A 19,095-nucleotide genomic window follows, 5' to 3' on the forward strand; every position below is an offset into this window, starting at 1 on the left:
AGCAAACACAGCTTCTTGGGTTCTTTTGCTGGGCTGGTACTTAGGCATGGTCATGGGCTGGCTCCTGGTAGAAAACCTGCCTTAGCCTTTTCTCCCGGTCAGCCCAAAATGGGGAAAAAGAGGGACAGAATGTCTTTGCTCATAAGGAAGCCTCTTGGTGGAGTTGAGGGAATTATGGGGCATCTACACTCTCCCCCATGATGTGAAAGGTTGATTGGTGAAACCAGACTGGCGCTGATCTGGGTGGAGTAGGGGCTGCCTAACCCCATTTCAGAGTGTTCTCATCTCCTTACCTTTCTGCTGCAGAGTGAAGGTCGCTAGACCAGGAGCCCAGGGCTCTAGACTGCCATCAAGATGGTGGGTGATGGCCCCTACCTTATCTCTGATCTGGACCGGCGAGGCCAGCGGAGATCATTTACAGAGAGATATGACCCCAGCCTGAAGACCATGATCCCTGTGAGACCCTATGCAAGGTAAGTCAGGAGGAGGATTGAAGGGAGGTCTGGGCAGAACTTCCAGGAATCATTTCCAGCCCATCAGGACAGTGGACACTGCCCCTGCTCCCTAAGTTGCGGCTCTGTATGCTTGTACTTTTGGCCTTCCATCCATCCATCCATCCATTTTTAAAATTTATTGACCATTCACTTCAAGAATCCTCCTTTCCTTTGGTGGAAAGGAGGCAACAGCCAATGTTTAAGGAGAGCTTGCCATGTGCCAGGACCTGTTTGGGTGCTTTACAAATATCTTCTCATTCACTCCTCACAACCACCCTGGACGTGTTGTGATTATATTTATCTGATGTGCGAATAAGAGAGGCACAGAAAGGTTAAATAGCTTGCACAAAGTTAATCACCTAGATATCACTTTGTAACAAACTGCCTCTGCACTTAGTAGCCTAAAACAATCACCATTTCTTTAGCTTGAAATTTTATACGTGGTTCAGCAACTTGAGCTAAAAAAACGGTGATTGTTTTGGGCTTGACCAGATTTTCCTATGCATTGCTGGTCAGCAAGATGGCTGTGCTTCTGGGGGTGATGGGCTGGGGGAAGGTGGGCCCCATGGACTATGAACTTCCAGCAGGCTAGCCTGCACTAGGTTCACCATTTCTTTCACTGCATTCTATTGGCCAAATCAAGTCACATGTAAGCCCAGATCCAAGGTGCGTGGAGAAACAGATCTGACATCTTGAAGGAAGAAGCTGCAAGGGTCTGGAACACAGATGGAGAGAGAGAATTGGGTTAAATTGCAGAATAGGAACTCGGGAAGTCTGAATTTCAAGCTCACATGCTTAACTATAATGTGATGTTATATTACTATATGTGTATTCTTAACATTACATTGACTATAATGTTTTAAAAAGCTGCTTTTTCTCAGTGGTTAAGAGTCTGTCTGCCAGTGCAGGAGCACAGGAGATGAGGGTTTGAATCCCATGGACAGAGGAGCCCGGGGACTAAAGTCAATGGGGTCACAAAGAGTCGGACATGACTGAGCAGCTGAACCCACATGCACACAAGCACACACACCTTTTCTACATGAGAAGTGCCCTATAACCTGTCCTCTGAGCAGCAGAAGGCCAAGTGACATCTCCATGGTGAGATGACATAGCACTGCTCTCCTTTCAGAATATGTAGACCAAAGATAAACCTGTGAACACTCTAAGGTAAGAGGTGAAGGTTGAAGGGTCACGGCATGGGCTACCATCTTTAGTTCCAGGCAGGAGAGCTCTAACTACCCACTGTTTTGGCTCTGTTCACAATTTTGTGGAGAGGCAGTGTGATATAGTGCTTAAGAGAAAGATGGGAGTTGGTCAATCAAGTGTTGGTCTTGATTTCCTGCTTCACCACTGACTAGCTATAAGACTTTGGGCAAGTACTATAACCTCTTTTTGCCTTGATGTTCTTGTCTATGAAATGGGATCATAATATCACCCAAATACTTGGGCTGTTGTTAGGATTATATCATGTGATGCATTAATGTTACCCTTTGGGAAATGTTTACTATGCACCAGGCACATAGTATTAATACATTATTCATGAGTTAGCTTAAAGTTCAACATTCAGAAAACGAAGATCATGGCATCTGGTCCCATCACTTCATGGGAAATAGATGGAGAAACAGTGGAAACAGTGTCAGACTTTATTTTGGGGGGGCTCCAAAATCACTGCAGATGGTGACTGGAGCCATGAAATTAAAAGACACTTACTCCTTGGAAGAAAAGTTATGACCAACCTAGATAGCATATTGAAAAGCAGAGACATTACTTTGCCGACTAAGGTCCATCTAGTCAAGGCTATGGTTTTTCCAGTAGTCACGTATGGATGTGAGAGTTGGACTGTGAAGAAAGCTGAGTGCCGAAGAATTGGTGCTTTTGAACTGTGGTGTTGGAGAAGACTCTTGAGAGTCCCTTGGACTGCAAGGAGATCCAACCAGTCCATTCTGAAGGAGATCAGCCTTGGGATTTCTTTGGAAGGAATGATGCTAAAGCTGAAACTCCAGTACTTTGGCCACCTCATGAGAAGAGTTGACTCATTGGAAAAGACTCTGATGCTGGGAGGGATTGGGGGCAGGAGGAGAAGGGGACGACAGAGGATGAGATGGCTGGATGGCATCACTGACTCGATGGTTGTGAGTCTGAGTGAACTCCGGGAGTTGGTGATGGACAGGGAGGCCTGGCGTGCTGTGATTCATGGGGTCACAAAGAGTCAGACACGACTGAGCGACTGAACTGAACTGAATACTATCTTAGCTTGGGTTCTCCCAAAAGCAGAACATGACAAAAACTTGGGTGCAGGTAGCTGACTTGGGAGGTGATGCCCAGCGGCAGGAGGGAAGGTTTAGGGAGCGTGTGGCAGGGAAGGAGCGCGTGTGTGTTGTCAGTGTCGCTGCTTGTAGACGTGGGACTGGATCCTACGAGGCCCCCTCCAGAAGTATACAGTTTTCTACCCATAGGGTGGGAGGTGGGGGCATTTGTCTGTGGGCTCTTATACTGCATTAGTTAGGTTTTCTTCCTGCAGGCACTGAAAGTGAAAGTGGAGTCGCTCGGTCGTGTCTGACTCTTAGTGACCCCATGGACTGCAGCCTACCAGGCTCCTCCGTCCATGGGATTCTCCAGGCAAGAGTACTGGAGTGGGGTGCCATCGCCTTCTCCAGAGGATCTTCCCGACCCAGGGACTGAACCCGGGTCTCCCGCATTGTAGGCAGATGCTTTACCGTCTGAGCCGTCATTAGCCCCCTGAAATTCTGGGCTACACTTATGCTCTGAGAAGACCCTGAAGGTAGTGAAAAGAGGCACAACACACCTGTGAGATGGGACACTGTCAGCAGAGCCCAAGCTGTACAGCATTGTCCTCCACAGCTGAGATTGGAGGTAAATGTGACAAAGTCTACACAAAGTCTGTGACTCAGAGCATCTTGACAGTATCTGCTACAAGTACAAAGCTCTTCCAGGGCCTGGAATATAGCAAACACTCAGGAATTAGTAGATAACACCCTGTGTCTCTGACTCTTATTCCATCTTACATGGTTAATTCCTCAAGGGCAGAAACACATCTCCTCCTCCTCCCTTATTGCTTTCCTTTTTCCCTTCCATCTCCCCTGTCCTCCTTCTTTATCTGCTAGCTAATATTTATATCATAGTTGTTGTTTAGTAGCTAAGTTGTGTTCAGCTCTTACTACTCATGGACCGCCGCCCACCTCTGTAGGCTCTGTAGGCTTCTCTGTCCATGGGATTTCCCAGGTAAGAAGGCTGGAGTGGATTGCCATTTCCTCCTCCAGGGATCTTCTCGACCCAGGAACTGAACCTGCATCTCCTGAACTGGCAGGCAGATTCTTTGCCACTAGCGCCACCAGGGGAGCCCAGTATTGTGTAGTAGCTTAAATACATTAATTCATTCCATCCTCACAATAAACCATGAGTTTGACTTTAGCTCTTGCCTCCTTGGGCGGGGTCACCCCCACACCCTGCTCTGACCCTCCCCGTCCTCCCAAGAGCAAAAGCCAGGTGCCCAACTCCTCTGATGATCAGCTACCTGGTCTCCATTTCCTCATGGCAAATGAAGCAGGTACCCTCTTTTCCATGGGGTGGTCATTGCTAAATGTTTAACAACTGGCTCACTAAAAGAATTCCCTCGTTTGTAGCACTTCTCATTTTTTATGGTGTAAATTCTCCCATCATGGCTTATTTCAACATGCTGTCACTGATTGCAAAGTTGAGAATGGATGCATGGTAAGAGAGTCCCATTATGTGTGCTATTTCCACCACAGAGGTCATAGACTTAAATAATTGAAAGAATCAGTTCAGTTCAGTTCAGTTCAGTTCAGTCGCTCAGTCGTGTCCGACTCTTTGCGACCCCATGAATCGCACGCAGCACGCCAGGCCTCCCTGTCCATCACCAACTTCCGGAGTTCACTCAGATTCACGTCCATGAGTAAAATCCAGTAAAATAATCTAGGAAGCTATGAGTTTTGCATATTGATTGCATTTGTCTCTAAGATAATTTACTTACATTTATGTAATTCAATTTTTAATACTGGCTATGTTTAACAACTGACTTGCAGAATTCCTAAAAATCAGCTCTTACAAGCTAGCAGGAGCTGGCCCAGCACAGGGCTGCTCACAGGGCTGTGATGTGAGTCGCCACCTGAGAGTGGCTATGGTTATCACTGTAGTTTAGAATTCTAGCCAGGCACTCAAGGCAAGGACCCCAACACCCTGGGACACCGAGCGTTTTGTCTGCTTCAGGTTGGCGCCCAACCCTGTGGATGACGCAGGGCTCCTCTCGTTTGCTACTTTCTCCTGGCTCACACCCGTGATGGTGCAAGGCTACCAGCACACGCTGACTGTGGACACCCTGCCCCCTCTGTCGCTGTATGACTCATCCGACACCAATGCCAAAAGGTACGGGGGTTTGTTCGGGTCTGTTTCGTTTAGAGAGGAGCCCAGGGACCTGCGAGCCCTTTTACGTGCTCCCGTTTCCCCATGGGGAAATCTCCACCCACCAGTCTTGGTGGCCACTCCCCCTGGCTCCTCCCTGAGATGTGGGCTGGGCTGACTGGGCTAATATTTCACAGTCTGACTGGCAGAATCACACTTTTCATTGCTTCCTGGCCTAGTCTCCGGGGAGGTGAATACTGGGGAGAGTTGGTGGAGAGAAAGAGCTTCTTGAGAGCTTGAGGATCCAGGACCACTCGGGCGCAGCTGTCAGCTGGCTCGTAGGATCACCGCATCAGGACAGGAGTGTCTGGAATCTCACTTTGCTCTGTGCTGGCTGGACTCCACCTGGGCTGCTGCCTGCTGTGCCAGCCACGGTGTTTTATTTCACTTTAAAAGTTGTCACTGGACTTAAATTTTTTTTTATTTTATATTGGAGTATACTTGATTAACAATGTTGTATTAGTTCCAGATGTTACAGCAAAGTGATTCAGATACACACACAGGTATCTATTGTTTTTCAAATTCTTTTCCCATTTAGGTTATTACAGAACATCGTGGACTTTCGTATTACAAAATGCATTTCGGTTGAACCGAATGAAATATTTGATAATTTTGACTTGCCAAAACATACATTTCAGTGGTTCAACCTAATTCAGATTCATTACAGAAATGTTAAAGCAACAGAAGTTTAAGCAGTGGAAGTGCCCCCACCATACGCCCACCCCATTCCCCAGAGGTCAACAATGTTAAATGCTGGTTTGCATCTGTCTGGAATTTTTTCTACTCTGATTAAACACACCCTGTGCTACCATCTTCTGCAGATCAATATCTCTTCTTCTTTCCTACTGACAGGTCATCTTTTTTTCCTTTGAAGAAAAACTGAAGCATACTATTTCATGGTTAACCATTTTGCTATTTTCAGTTAAGAGTTTATATTTTTCCACAGCATAAAAACCTCCTGCTGTGCAGCCCAGTTCCTTCATTCTTTCTAATGGCTGCATTGTTTTAAGCAGTGGAGAAGCTCTCAAAGTCGTCTCTCTGCATTTGTTTCTTCTGGAATTCTCCTTCTTTTTGGTCTATATGCTTGACGGGCTGTGAGTTCCAATCATGCTCCTACAATTGTGCCTTCACATCCCCTTATCCGTGTCTCGAAGAAATCTCAGCCAGTGGTGGTTTCCAAAACCTACAGTCCAGGGAGCACAGAGAGAAATGGGCTGGACCAGTGTCTGAGGAGTACCAGGTTTTCCTTCTACCCCTCTCTCTCTTTTTAATGTTGCCTTCCTTCTACCCAACATCAGCTTAGATCCTTTTCCAAACACATGCTTGACAACCTTAGTAACACGTGATCTTCAGTCCATGCCTCTCTTCCGGACTCTGAGTTCATACACCCACCATCCAACAGGACTTGGATGATTCACAAGTATCCTACATCAAAAGCTATGTTCTTGATCCTCAGCCCTGCCTGATGATATTCCCTTTCTCCATCTCTGTCAACTCCATTCCCACAGTTCTCCTTTTCTCCCGCATCTAATTCATCTGTAAGTCCCAATGTCTCCACTGTCTACCTTTCTGTAAATTCTCAGCCACCTCCCACCTGGATGGGCTTCCATGGTGGTCTCTCTGCTCCCCACCCTCATAACCCACTATTCTCACAGCAGCCAGATGTTCTTTTAGATATGTAAAGTAATCTTGTCACATCAGCTTAAAAACCTGCAATGGCTTCCTTTGTACTTGGAATGAAATCGAATCTCCTTCCTGAGGACTATGAAGTCCCGTGAGATCTGGCCTTGCTTTGCCTCCCTGTGCCCCTACATGCCTGGCACACTGGCCTCTGTTCTGATTTTTGACATGGACAAACTCCTCCTTGCACTGGAGACTTTCTTCTTGATTTCTCTATTGCCTCTGTGTTTCTGTCACAACTGGTATTGTGCCAGGGACAGGCAGGAGGAGGAAATCAGGGCCTGGAAAGAGCCCAAATGCCAGATCCCAGCTTGTTCTGTGTCAGGGCTCTGGCCACTGCCGGTCCCATGTCCCACCCACCCTGTGAAACAGTGGTCCCCAGTTATTTTGGCATCAAGGACCAGTTTTGTGGAAGACAGTTTTTCCACAGATCAGGGGTGAGGGGATTGGTTTCATATTATATATTATTGATTTCATATTACATATAATAAGGATGTTACAATTATTGTGAACTTTATTTGTATTATTATTACATTGTGGTATATAATTAGATAATTATAGAACTCACCTTAATGCAGAGTCAGTAGGAGCCCACCAGTTCAGTTCAGTTCAGTCTCTCAGTTGTGTCCAACTCTTCGCTACCCCAGGAGCCCACCAGATGCAGCTTAATTGTCCCTTGCCACTCACTGATAGGGTTTTGATATGAGTCTGGAAGCAGTTGACTTATTGTGGTCTCTGCAGTCAAATCCAGAGAAGACAGTAGCACCCCACTCCAGTACTCTTGCCTGGAAAATCCCATGGACGGAGGAGCCTGGTGGGCTGCAGTCCATGGGGTCGCTAGAGTCGGACAAGACTGAGCGACTTCACTTTCACTTTTCACTTCCATGCATTGGAGAAGGAAATGGCAACCCACTCCAGTGTTCTTGCCTGGAGAATCCCAGAGGCGGGGGAGCCTGGTGGGCTGCCGTCTATGGGGTCGCACAGTCAGACACGACTGAAGCGACTCAGCAGCAGCAGCTGCAGCCAAATCTCTCTGCTAAGGATAATCTGTATTTGCAGCCACTCGCCAGCAGTAGCGTCACCACCTCAGCTCCACCTCAGGTCATCAGGTATTAGGTTCTCATAAGGAGCGTGTAACCTAGATCCCTTGCATGGCAGTTCACAGTAGGGTTCATGCTCCTATGAGAATCCAGTGCCATCACTGATCTGACAGGAGGCAAAGTTCAGGCAGTAACTGAACGATGGGGAACTGTTGTAAATACAGATGAAACCCGCTGCTCACCTCCCGCCATGCAGCCCAGTTCCTAGCGGGCCACAGATGGGTATCAGTTCGTGGCCCAGGGATTGGGGACCCCTGCTGTAAAAGAAGAGAGAACTAATGACTAATGTTGTTCTGAAGCTGCCTCTGCCAGGGATGTGGGTTGTGGATCCTTGCAATGTTTTATCCATCAGCATAGCTTTCAATAGCAAGTGGGAATATAAGTCCCTTTCCTTCTTCCTGTTCTTTTGTCACAGATTTCGAATCCTTTGGGATGAAGAGGTAGAGAGGATGGGTCCCGAGAAAGCCTCTCTGGGCCGAGTGGTCTGGAAATTCCAGAGGACGCGTGTTTTGATGGATATCGTGGCCAACATCCTGTGCATTGTCATGGCAGCCATAGGGCCGGTGAGTGCAGTGGGCCTTCCTGCCCTTGTCTCCCAGGTCCCCAGACAAGCAAAGAATGTTATTAGTTACTTTCTCTATGAGCTGGTGGGTTTAGTACATTGTTGTTATCTTTGCACTCCTTGGGGGAGAATTTTCATAAAGCTAATCCTTGTCAAGCACGGCAGCTACCACTGAAATTAATTAAAACGTTTGCCTCATAAAGTCTGCTTGCTGACATTATCTGAAGCCTCCTGTACCTACCTTGAACCCCAGCGGCACTCTCCTCTCCCCTCCGCACTGTTTTACAGACAGTTCTCATTCACCAAATCCTCCAGCAGACCGAAAGCGTCTCCAGGAAGGTCTGGATTGGCGTTGGCCTGTGCGCAGCCCTTTTCACCACTGAGTTTACCAAAGTCCTCTTTTGGGCCCTTGCCTGGGCCATAAATTACCGTACGGCAATCCGGTTGAAGGTGGCCATCTCCACCTTGGTTTTCGAAAACCTGGTGTCCTTCAAGACGCTGACACACATCTCTGTTGGTGAGGTAAGCTGGTCCAGAAGGAGTCTAACTTTAGGAAACTGCATTCAGACTTTTCTGAATATGAGTGAGGTGTGCTTCCGGGGTGGAATATCTGCCCCCTCTTTTGGTTGTCTATCATTTCCCTTCTTCCCACTAAGTAAAGTGGCGGACACTCAAAATACCAGAAGAATTCAGAGAAAGGAGGACTCTATTTGAGCTGGAGAATTTGGAGAGGCTTCCCTGTTCCAGTTGGAACAGGGCTTACGGGTGACCTCATTCAGCCCCTCTGACTGTCAGTGAGGACATCGGAGCAGTACAGAGCATGCTACGGCATTTAATAAAATTAACTAATGGATCTGATGATTCCAACTGTGTAGCATTTTGGATGCCAAGTCACAACAAAGACCATGCCTGTTGGACTTTAGAGTTGACATTTCCTTAAGCCCTTAATCCTCAGCAATAAAAACTCCACCTTTTACATGAGAATATTTCCCTGGCCAAGGGAACCCTAGGTAGTGTGAGGTAAGGGAAAAGACTGTTTCTTTCAGTTGCTCTTTCAGTTTGTTTAAAGCATCCGGTATCAATTGTGATTAGATTCACTTGTGTAAAACCAAAACCCCCAAATAACAGTGGGTTAAACAGGATGAATTTATTTCACTCTGTGTGAAAGGAGTCTGAAAGAGGGTGATCGAGGGCTGGAATGGGGGCTTCCAGGCTCGTCTGTCTGTCTTTATCACTACCTTAGTACATGGTTTCCATAATTGTTCAGGATGGAAACTGCGGGTCCAGACATCCAGTCATGTTTCAGAGAAATGGTAGGAAGAAGCAGAGAAGAGAAAGGGATAAGTCTTCCAAGTCGAGTTGGCTCCCTGTCAGAATTCACCCCCAAAGCTTCTTGACCTGTGTCTCATTACCCTGAGCACAGCCACATGGCCACAATGCTTTCACAAAACAGGCTTGGAAATGTGCTCTTTTTCCAGGGCCCATGGATGCCCTGATTAAGCAGGGTTGAGCTAACAAAGAAGGAGGAGAGAGAGCTGTCAGGTAGACAGTGGGCTTTGCCGATGTACTCCTAGGTGGTATTTACGCCTTTCTTCATTGGGATTCTCAGTCCTAAAAGACGGGCTTCTCCAGAGTCATACTAGAGTGAAACTCACAAAACTCACTGTGTTGGTTCTCTGATGACCTCCAACCCCTTTAAGGCAGTTTTCCCTTTCCTTCCGCAGATGCCCCAGCCATTCCAAAAGCCGTCAGTTGAGGAAATGCTCGGGTGGCCCTTCCAAAGCCTGAACCTGTGTGCTTTCTTTCCAGGTGCTCAATATACTATCGAGTGATAGCTATTCCTTGTTTGAAGCTGCCTTGTTTTGTCCCTTGCCAGCCACCATCCCTATCCTAATGGCTGTCTGTGCAGTGTACGCCTTTTTCATTCTGGGGCCCACAGCTTTCATCGGGATATCCGTGTATATGCTATTCATCCCCATCCAGGTAATAGAGCCTGTCTTTGCAGTTGTATTTCACACACACTCTCACTGAAATGGGTAGAAGGCTTTGCTTCCCGGGCCTGGCCCTGAAACCTGAGCCCTTACTTTGGGCTCATGGACAGTATAGTTTTTAAAGAACTTGAATTTGAATGCCCTGGGGAAGGGGGCATGCTTCTTCAATTTGTCAAAGTCCCCAGTGCTTCCCTTGTATCCTGGTGATTCATGCATCTGTATCACCTGGCCAGACTCAGGTTGTGTCCCCAGAGAACATTGACCACAACTCAATGGAAGGATTCAGCTGAGAATCTCTCCCTTAGAACTTTTCCTGGCAGCTACACTCCAATCCCTGGATTTTTAGGCCAACAGCAACTCAGCAATTCTCTCTGAACACTGTACCTTGATTTCAGATGTTTCTGGCTAAGCTCAATTCAGCTTTCCGACAATCAGCAATTTCAGTGACAGACAAGCGAGTTCAGACAATGAATGAGTTTCTTACCTGCATCAAGCTGATTAAAATGTATGCCTGGGAGAGATCTTTTACCAACAGCATCCGAGGTAGGATAAGCAACGGCTGATAGAACCACTTACCCCGTAGAGTGTGCTTTTCCAATGGGTTCTTAAGATTCTGGGTTTGGGAATTCTGGAAATGGACTGAGGGGACTTCCAAGCTGATCTGCAGGCTTTTCAAAAGAGTATAGAGATTTTGGAATAGTCCCAGGCATCTCTTCTAGGGAACCCAAAGCTTAGTAGGTGAGTGGCATATGGTTTAGCCATACTGAGGCTGGCGAGTGGTTGTACTGGCCAGCTACCCTTCACAAAAATAATCCACTAAAGCATTATGAGCAGAAGAGCTGGCTCAGGCTATTTCGTTGACTTGGAAGCTCTCCATATGGGCACATGTATGCACTCACACTTATACACGTGTCCCCTCCTTCCTGGCACCAGCCTCATCAGGATTGGATGTCCCACTGACTTGACATGCTTTAGGCAGATAGGAGAATGCATATATAGCTGTTTTTTTTTTAAAGATGATATTTAAAACTCTCAATCAAATAAAAATGCAAATCTAATTGCAGGAATATTTACATAATTGCCGACATAGACTCAGGTGGTTGACCAGTTAATGATCTGAACCACTGTTACAACCGACTGTCTGGATCTACAATTACACTTGTAGACCAGCCTGTAATTGGATCCAAAGTTGTGTATCCACAGTTTCAAAAGTGGCTTTAGAAAATCTGCTTTTGAGCTTGCCAAAGGAAGTGTCCCAGGTTGGGACACTGGCAGCCTTATGTACCCTCTTTCAAGAGCCAGAAATACTTCCGTGCACATTGAACTTCACTTTAATACAATTTATTTGATGTGATTATATTTGATTCCATTTTATGTAATTCAATGTAAGTCAATTTAATTCAATAAATATGTACCAAGTTTCTACTATGTACAAGGCCACAGGAGTCACACAAAATAATTAGAAAGGATCTCTATTTTTAAAATGAAGGAAGGATGAGCTAACTAAGTTCAAAAATAGCTATAAGTTTGTTGGCTCTGCTTCTAGGATATATCCAGAATCTGTCTACTTCTCTTCATTCCACTGCCACCCCAGTCCAAGCCAATATCCTCTCCCTTCCCATTTATGGAAAGAACTTCTAGATGCAACCTCTGCTTTCTGCCTGCCCCATAAAATCCATGATGCACTCAACAGAATGACCTTTTAAAAATGTCGATCAGATCCTGTCTCTCCCCTGCTGAAAAATCTTTAGTGACTTCTTATCACACTTAAGTGTTTTCAAATTTAGGACTTCTGAATGAAGTCCAGATTCCTTCCAGTACTTTAACTTTTTCTGTTAGTTCCCAAGATTTAAATGTAGGGCGATGTCTCACAAAATTCCAGATCTCAGCCTATTAGATCCAGCACCATCTGACCCCTGCTGACCTCCTGACCTCATCACATCTTATCCCAGGCTGGTAGCTCCGCATGAGCCACTCGGATCCTCTGTTTTTAAAGCAGCATCCGCATCCATTCATGCCTCAGGAGCTCTGCAGCTGCTGCTCCCTCTGCCTTGAATGTCTTCTGCTAGTTGTTTGTGCTGACTTTGTCTTAACTGTGGGTCTCCTAAAGTAACGTCAGTGGCGCACGAGGCCTTCTTGACCACAGTCCCGAGCAGGTCCACTCCCTCTTTTTTTAGCTCTTAGTCTTGTCTCCCTGTTCATTTCTCTCATATCACCCAACACAGTTTGTAATGATCTTATTTACTTGTCTATTTCTTGTCTATTGCTCCTACTGGAAAGGCTGAGACCCTCTTTACCCCTATATTCCCCAGAACCAGGCACAGCCCCTGGCATACAGTAGACATCAGATTAAAATTTATTTAAAATAATAAGCAAACACGTGAATTAATTATAGAATAAAATGGGTAAAAAGCCACAACAGAAACTGAGAGGAGATCCGTGGGCATGAGAGATGAGGAAAAGGCTCCGGCAGAGGCGGCGTTTTAAAAAGGATCTGAAAGACAGGAGGGATGTGGACACCGCAGGAGCTGGGAAGCCCCACTGGGCAGGAGCAAAGGCCTAGAGGCTGTGCTCGGAAAGGAGGTGGCTGCTGTTCTCGAGGGGAAGGCTGTGTGGACAGCAAGTGTTGAATCCCAGAACTGGATTCTAATTCTGCCCTGACCTCTTAAGGAGCAAGTCACTTAGCCCAGGAAGACTTTCCTCTACTGTCGGGGGGCATAGTGATGGCTTCTCCTTTGCCACGCGGTAGGGAGAGTGGCTTAATGAGAGCCTGCCTGTGCAGGGCTCAGCCCAGCACCTGGTCCATAGGCCACAGTCCCCGAGCAGGGCTGTGGCACCATGCTGCTAACGTGGAAGGGTTTCTGTGGAGGAGGCTGGTGTTGGTGTTGAGAACTTTAAACACCAGGGGAGGGATGCTTGAATTCTATCTGAAAGTGGTACAGAGTCTTGGTGTCATCTGGACTACGGAAGGCAGACATGTTCTTGGGGTTTTGTAGCTGTTCCTGAGACACAGGGCACGGGCCTCAATCTGGCAGTCTTCAGGCTGGCATATGTGTTTTGTTTGGCTCCTACAGTACTTTAACTTTTTCTATTAGTTCCCAAGATTTAAATGTAGGGCGATGTCTCACGAAATTCCAGATCTCAGACTTCAGAACAGTCTAGTGAGCCTGGGACACCCTCGCTCTGGTCTTGCTCTCTGCCCGCTCCCTTTATTTACATTACTTACCTGTAGGCATCTGAGTGTATGATTCCTGACACACAAGGAATCAGATTGGAAAGGACCTTGGAAGCCATCCAGCAATGGCAGCTGACAAGCACTGAGCCCCCAGTACATGCCGTACAGGCGTTGTGCTCAGGGCTGTCTGTGCTTCCTCTCATTTAAACTTCTCAGCAGGAGCCCTTATCACTAATTTGCAGGAGGATCCAGCAGAAGTTATGCTTTTTTTTTTTTTTTTTAATTGAAGCAGGTGGCGCTAGTGGTAAAGAACATGCCTGCCAAGGCAAGAACTGTAAGAGATGCAAGTTGAATCACTGGGTCCGGAGAAGGGCACGGCAACCCATTCCAGTATTCTTGCCTGGGGAATCTCATGGACAGAGAAGCCTGGTGGGCTACAGTCCATAGGGTTGCGAAGAGTTGGGCATGACTGAAGTGACTTAGCATGCACACACATAGTTGATTTACAGTGTTGTGCTAGTTTGGGGTAAACAGCAAAGTGATTCAGTTATACATATATATAGGCTTCCCAGGTGGCTCAGTGGTAAAGAACCTACCTGCCAATGTAGGAGACAAGAGATATGGGTTCAGTCCCTGAGTCGGGAAGATCCCCTGGAGGAGGGCATGGCAATCTACTCCAGTATTCATGCTTGGAGAATTCCATGGAAAGAGGAGCCTCGTGGGCTACAGTCCATAGGGTCACAAAGAGTCAGACATGGCTGAAGCAACTCAGTACACATGTATTTGTATATATTCATGTATGGATGACATGGAAAAGAATCTGAAAAATATTCAGATTGGTTTGCGGTAGTTTAGTGGCTAAGTCATGTCCGACTTTTGTGTTTAGTTGCTAAGTTGTGTCCGACCAAGTCATGTCTGACCAAATCGTGTCTGATTTCCCAGGTAAGAATACTGAAGTGGGTTCCTGTGCCTTTCTCCAGGGGATCTTCCCAACTCAGGGATCCAACCATCACCTAAAGGAACTGAGTAGATCCTTTACCAGGATCTACTGGGAAGCCCAAGTATCTTTTAAGACCAGACTCCCGATTTATCCATCTCCCTACCTCTTCCTCTTTGGTAACCATAACTTTGTTTTATATGTCTATAAGTCGGTTTCTATTTTATAAATCAACTCATTTGTATTATTTTTAAGATTCCACATATAAGTGATGTCATATATTTGTCTTTTCTGACTTCACCTAAATTTTTATATATATGATAATCATCCATGTTGTTGCAAATGGCAATGTTTCATTCTTTTTTTGTGGCTGAGTAATATTCCATTGGACTTCCCTGGTGGCTCAGATGATAAAGAATCTGCCTGCAATGCAGTAGACTGGATTTGATCCCTCGGTGAGGAAGATCCCTCGGAGAAGGGAGAGGTTACCCTCTCCAGTATGCTTGCCTGGAGAATTCAATGGACAGAGGAGCCTGGCAGGCAACAGTCTATGGGGTTGCAAAAAGTTGGACACTACTGAGTGATGAACACTTTCAATATTCCATTGAGTAATATATTTCTCAATACTGGTGCTTGACATGCAAATTAAGACCACTATGGACCATTTCTATTTACTAGGTATAAGGAAGAAGGAAAGGAAGTTACTGGAAAAAGCTGGATTTGTCCAGAGTGGAAACTCAGCATTGGCCCCCATTGCATCCACCATTGCCATTGTACTGACATTCACCTGCCACATCCTCTTAAGACGCAAGCTCACCGCCCCTGTGGTAAGTGCCTCTCTAGAACTGGCCTCTTCTGAACCAAACTCTGCCAAGTGCCGGATGGGTAGCTCCTCCCCACCTTTGCCCAGCCCTGGCACCAGAACACCTTATCACGGTGAGCTAGGTGACACCAGAATTCCATCCCAATTTCTAAAACCAGTGCTTGGGCTAACAGGGAGCAGAGGAGAGCTTAGTAGCAATTCTTGTTTAGTCTACCACAGGATAGGGGTAGTAGTTAACACTGGAACACAGTTTTACATTTGGAAAACAAAATGGAAGCCAAAGGAGCTCTTTGTTCGTATGTATACATATATATGACAGGAGCAGAGTTTGTGGAAGTTCTCTGGGTGGGAGGAGGTATCGGTGTTGGGAGAAGCAGTATGGTGTCTAGATCAGAGTCCCCCTTGTTTCAGTCCCCACTCCACTCTCTGCTGTGACTTACAGCAGTTCCTGGAGCCTCTCTTGCTTCAGTTTTATCATCTGTAAATGGGGTGATGACACTCTCTATGGCTGTGAAGACAGAAGTTCTTTTAAACAAAGCCCATGGGCCAGCGCCTAGAATGCAGCAAATTCTGTAGAAGTGTTTGCTCTTCTTATTAGCCTGATGCTCACCCAGGCTGGGCATAACTGAGTTGAAAGCCTCAGAGGGAGAATTGGATTGAAGTTGGGGTGGGGGGCGGGTCTTGAATTACAAGGGGGCTGCGCATTCAAAGGTAAACCTGAGCTAGAGGGGGAATGGCTCCGAACTGAAATAAACAAACAGATATTGAACAAGTGTCTGAAGGGCAAGTGGTTGGAGGAAAAAACACAAAGGCAAGAAAAAGAGAGAGAGGAAAGTAAATAAACTAGGAGAAGTATGCTCACAGGGGAAGAATTGCACCAAAATCAATACTGGTGCTTGACATGCAAATTAAGACCACTTAAGTGGGAAGGTGGCGGGGACATTTGAGAAGGCAGGATCTCTTCTGGTTCGTCCGTTGTCAGGCCGTCAGTCCCATTGCTGCCCATGTTTCTTTAGAAGGCACTTTTTTGCCCAGTGTTCTGTCACACACACACACATTCTGGGAGCTTGAACATAGCCACAAACTCAAAGCCGGTGTGAATGTCAATGATGATTATGCTGAAGCCTGAATGAATGCTACCTGATTCTTGTAACTGCTGCCTATGATCCCAAGCCAAAAAAACAAAAAAACAAAAAAAACCCAGAACACACCAAGCAAATTAATTTGAAGCCAAATTGAGTGCATGTAGTTAATATTTTCTAAAACAATGATTTAGAAGAAATCTAGATCCAGAACAGTTTGACTGAACGTGAGGCTTGTATTTCTTTAGACTAATAATCCTTGCAGTCTGCTTCTCTGCCAGGGTCACATCAGTAGGAGGTCAGCCCTGAGGTGCTGTCACATCAGGCAGCCTGGGGTCTCTGGGTTTCCTGAGCCAAGAGGTACTTTGGAACCGGGAAGAGATGAGTTCTCTTTGGGGATGTATTTAGGATCAGATGTGATGAAGGCGGCGGGGGGCGGGCTTCCCAAGGGCCTCAGTGGTAAAGAATCTGCCTGAAATGCAGGAGCCACAGGAGATGCAGGTTTGATCCCTGAGTCGGGAAGATCCTCCAGAGGAGGGCACGGCAACCCACTCCAGTATTCTTGCCTGGAGAATCCCATGGACAGAGGAGCCTGGTGGGCTACAGTCCATGGGGTCATAAAATGTCTGACATGACTGAAGCGACTGAACTCGCTCATGACGAAGGGAGCGTCCTTCATCACGCTCTTAATGAACTAAGTGGGATTGGTTGACACCTGGGAGCCCTGACCACAGGGCCCATTCAGCAGCAGGAAGGATCACTCCAGATTTGTTGAAGGAAGTTGTGTTTTTAATTTCTCAGATGGGTGGTTAGGGAGAGGCTGCTAATTACAAGTCGGACAGATGAGAAGATGAAATCTGAGATCATGTCCCCCCTGGGGTACTCACAGAGCAAGGAAACTTGTCTTCATTGAAGCTGTATGATATTAGCCACCCACTAGGCAAGGCTCAGTGGGGAAGGCCCTAGTGAAGAGGATGATTTTTTTGGAAATGGCAGTGGAACAAAGACTCTCAAATCAGTCCCTTATGAGTGTGTGGAGGTAGAACATGGAGGCCAGCCCCTGAGGGCAGGAGAACGAGCAACCAGCCTAGGCCGAGCACATCATTGCAGGGAGCGTCCACCTTAAACACTGGCCTGTGTGGTGTGTAAAGGGATGCTCTGTCTCTGAAGGGTCAGATGCTCTGAAAGAAGGGGACGATTTAGGAAAATCTGCGTACGATTTCAGTGAACTGCCTAGGCCAAATAAGGATGTGGGATGGATGGGGCTTTCCACATACACTCAATTAGAGGCCCTTCTCGGACTTTATCCTCTGGACTGACAGAGATAAGGGGATAAGTTTCCCACCATGTTGATGAAAATCCAAAACCAAAATAGATTAAGATGTTGATATCTTTAATTTGCCATCCCATGATTTCTGAGCCATGAAATGAGAAAATTGCTCCTCTGAGAATCCCAACTGTGCTACTGTTTCTCATTTCAGCAAGTTTAATCCCCATGGACTTAATGGTTCAAAGGCAAGGCAACATCCCATCTTAAACTCTATACCTCTCTTTTGTTCTTCAGGCATTTAGTGTGATAGCCATGTTTAATGTAATGAAGTTTTCAATTGCAATCTTACCTTTCTCGGTCAAAGCAGCGGCTGAAGCCAATGTCTCTCTAAGGAGAATGAAGGTATAACTAACACTGGGTGAGTAGGGAAGAGAGATCTCATTTTTGGGTGGGAAAATTCTCAGAGAAGGGGAGGCTGGGCTTCCCAGGTGGTGCTAGTGGTAAAGAACCCGTCTGCCAGTGCCGGAGAGACAGGAGAGGCTGGTTCGATCCCTGGGTCAGGAAGACTCCCCGGAGGAGGACATGGCAACTTACTCCAGTATTCTTGCCTGGAGAATCCCATGGACAGAGGACTCTGGTGGGCTACAGTCCAGGGGGTCTCAAAGAGTCAGACATGACTGAAGCAACTTAGCAAGCATGCACGTGTCAACACTTTGGAAGGCTGGGTCACTGGTTTGGTGGATATTGGGAGAAGACCCTCCATTCAGTGTTGGATACATAAATATACATCATGCAGGATAGAGGCAGAATATTATAGGCGGCCTGTTCTTTTAATAAAAGTAAGATAGAGTCTCCACTCAGGGAGATGATGTTCCTGACCCTCTTCTCTTTTTCCAAGCTATAAATCTTAAGTTCCAGGAGTGGAGTTCAGTCTGCACTGAGCCATGCCCCCTTGCCTATCTAGTTTGTCCTATGATGGTGACAGAAGTGATGATAGCGTGGGGGCACCATATTTATACACTCATTTAGCCACTTTATTTTTTTTAACTTATCCATTCACCAAAGACTTATTGTATGAGTCCCAAACAGGACAAACCAAAAGAGAACCACACCAAGACTCTTTGCAATTAAAGTGGTAAAAGGCAGCAGGGACTTCCCAGGTGGAGCAGTGGTAAAGAATTCACTTCCAATACAGGGTTTGCAAGAGATGCAGGTTCAGCCCCTGGGTTGGGAAGATCCTCTGGAGTAGGAAATGGCAACCAACTTCAGTATTTTTGCTTGGAGAATTTACGTGGAGAGAGGAGCCTGGCGGACTACAGTCCACAGGGTCGCAAAGAGTCAGACACAACTGAGCGACTCAGCATGCACATTAAAAGCAGCAAGGGGAAAGCAACAAGTTACATACAAGGGAACTCCCATAAGGCTAACAGCTGACTTCAGCAGAAGCTCTGCAGGCCAGTAGGGAGTGGCACAATATATTTAAAGCGATGAAAGGGAAAAGTCTACAACCAAGAATAATCTACCCAGCAAAGTTCTCATTC

General features: G+C 46.4%; 1 protein-coding gene across 1 annotated transcript in view; it reads left to right on the forward strand.

Moving 5' to 3' along the window:
- Positions 1–354: 354 nt before the first annotated feature.
- Positions 355–19,095, forward strand: part of LOC120872910 (ATP-binding cassette sub-family C member 12-like) — a 28,389-nt gene continuing 9,648 nt past the window's right edge. Inside the window, exons 1-8 of the mRNA XM_040253595.1 lie at positions 355–473; positions 4,743–4,898; positions 8,130–8,277; positions 8,565–8,798; positions 10,086–10,259; positions 10,663–10,810; positions 15,058–15,206; positions 17,849–17,956. Coding sequence (XP_040109529.1) covers positions 355–473; positions 4,743–4,898; positions 8,130–8,277; positions 8,565–8,798; positions 10,086–10,259; positions 10,663–10,810; positions 15,058–15,206; positions 17,849–17,956 — 1,236 coding nt within the window. The remainder of the gene's footprint in view (positions 474–4,742; positions 4,899–8,129; positions 8,278–8,564; positions 8,799–10,085; positions 10,260–10,662; positions 10,811–15,057; positions 15,207–17,848; positions 17,957–19,095) is intronic.

Source organism: Oryx dammah, unplaced genomic scaffold (genome assembly GCF_014754425.2).
Source record: "Oryx dammah isolate SB20612 unplaced genomic scaffold, SCBI_Odam_1.1 HiC_scaffold_13, whole genome shotgun sequence".
NCBI lineage: Eukaryota > Metazoa > Chordata > Mammalia > Artiodactyla > Bovidae > Oryx > Oryx dammah.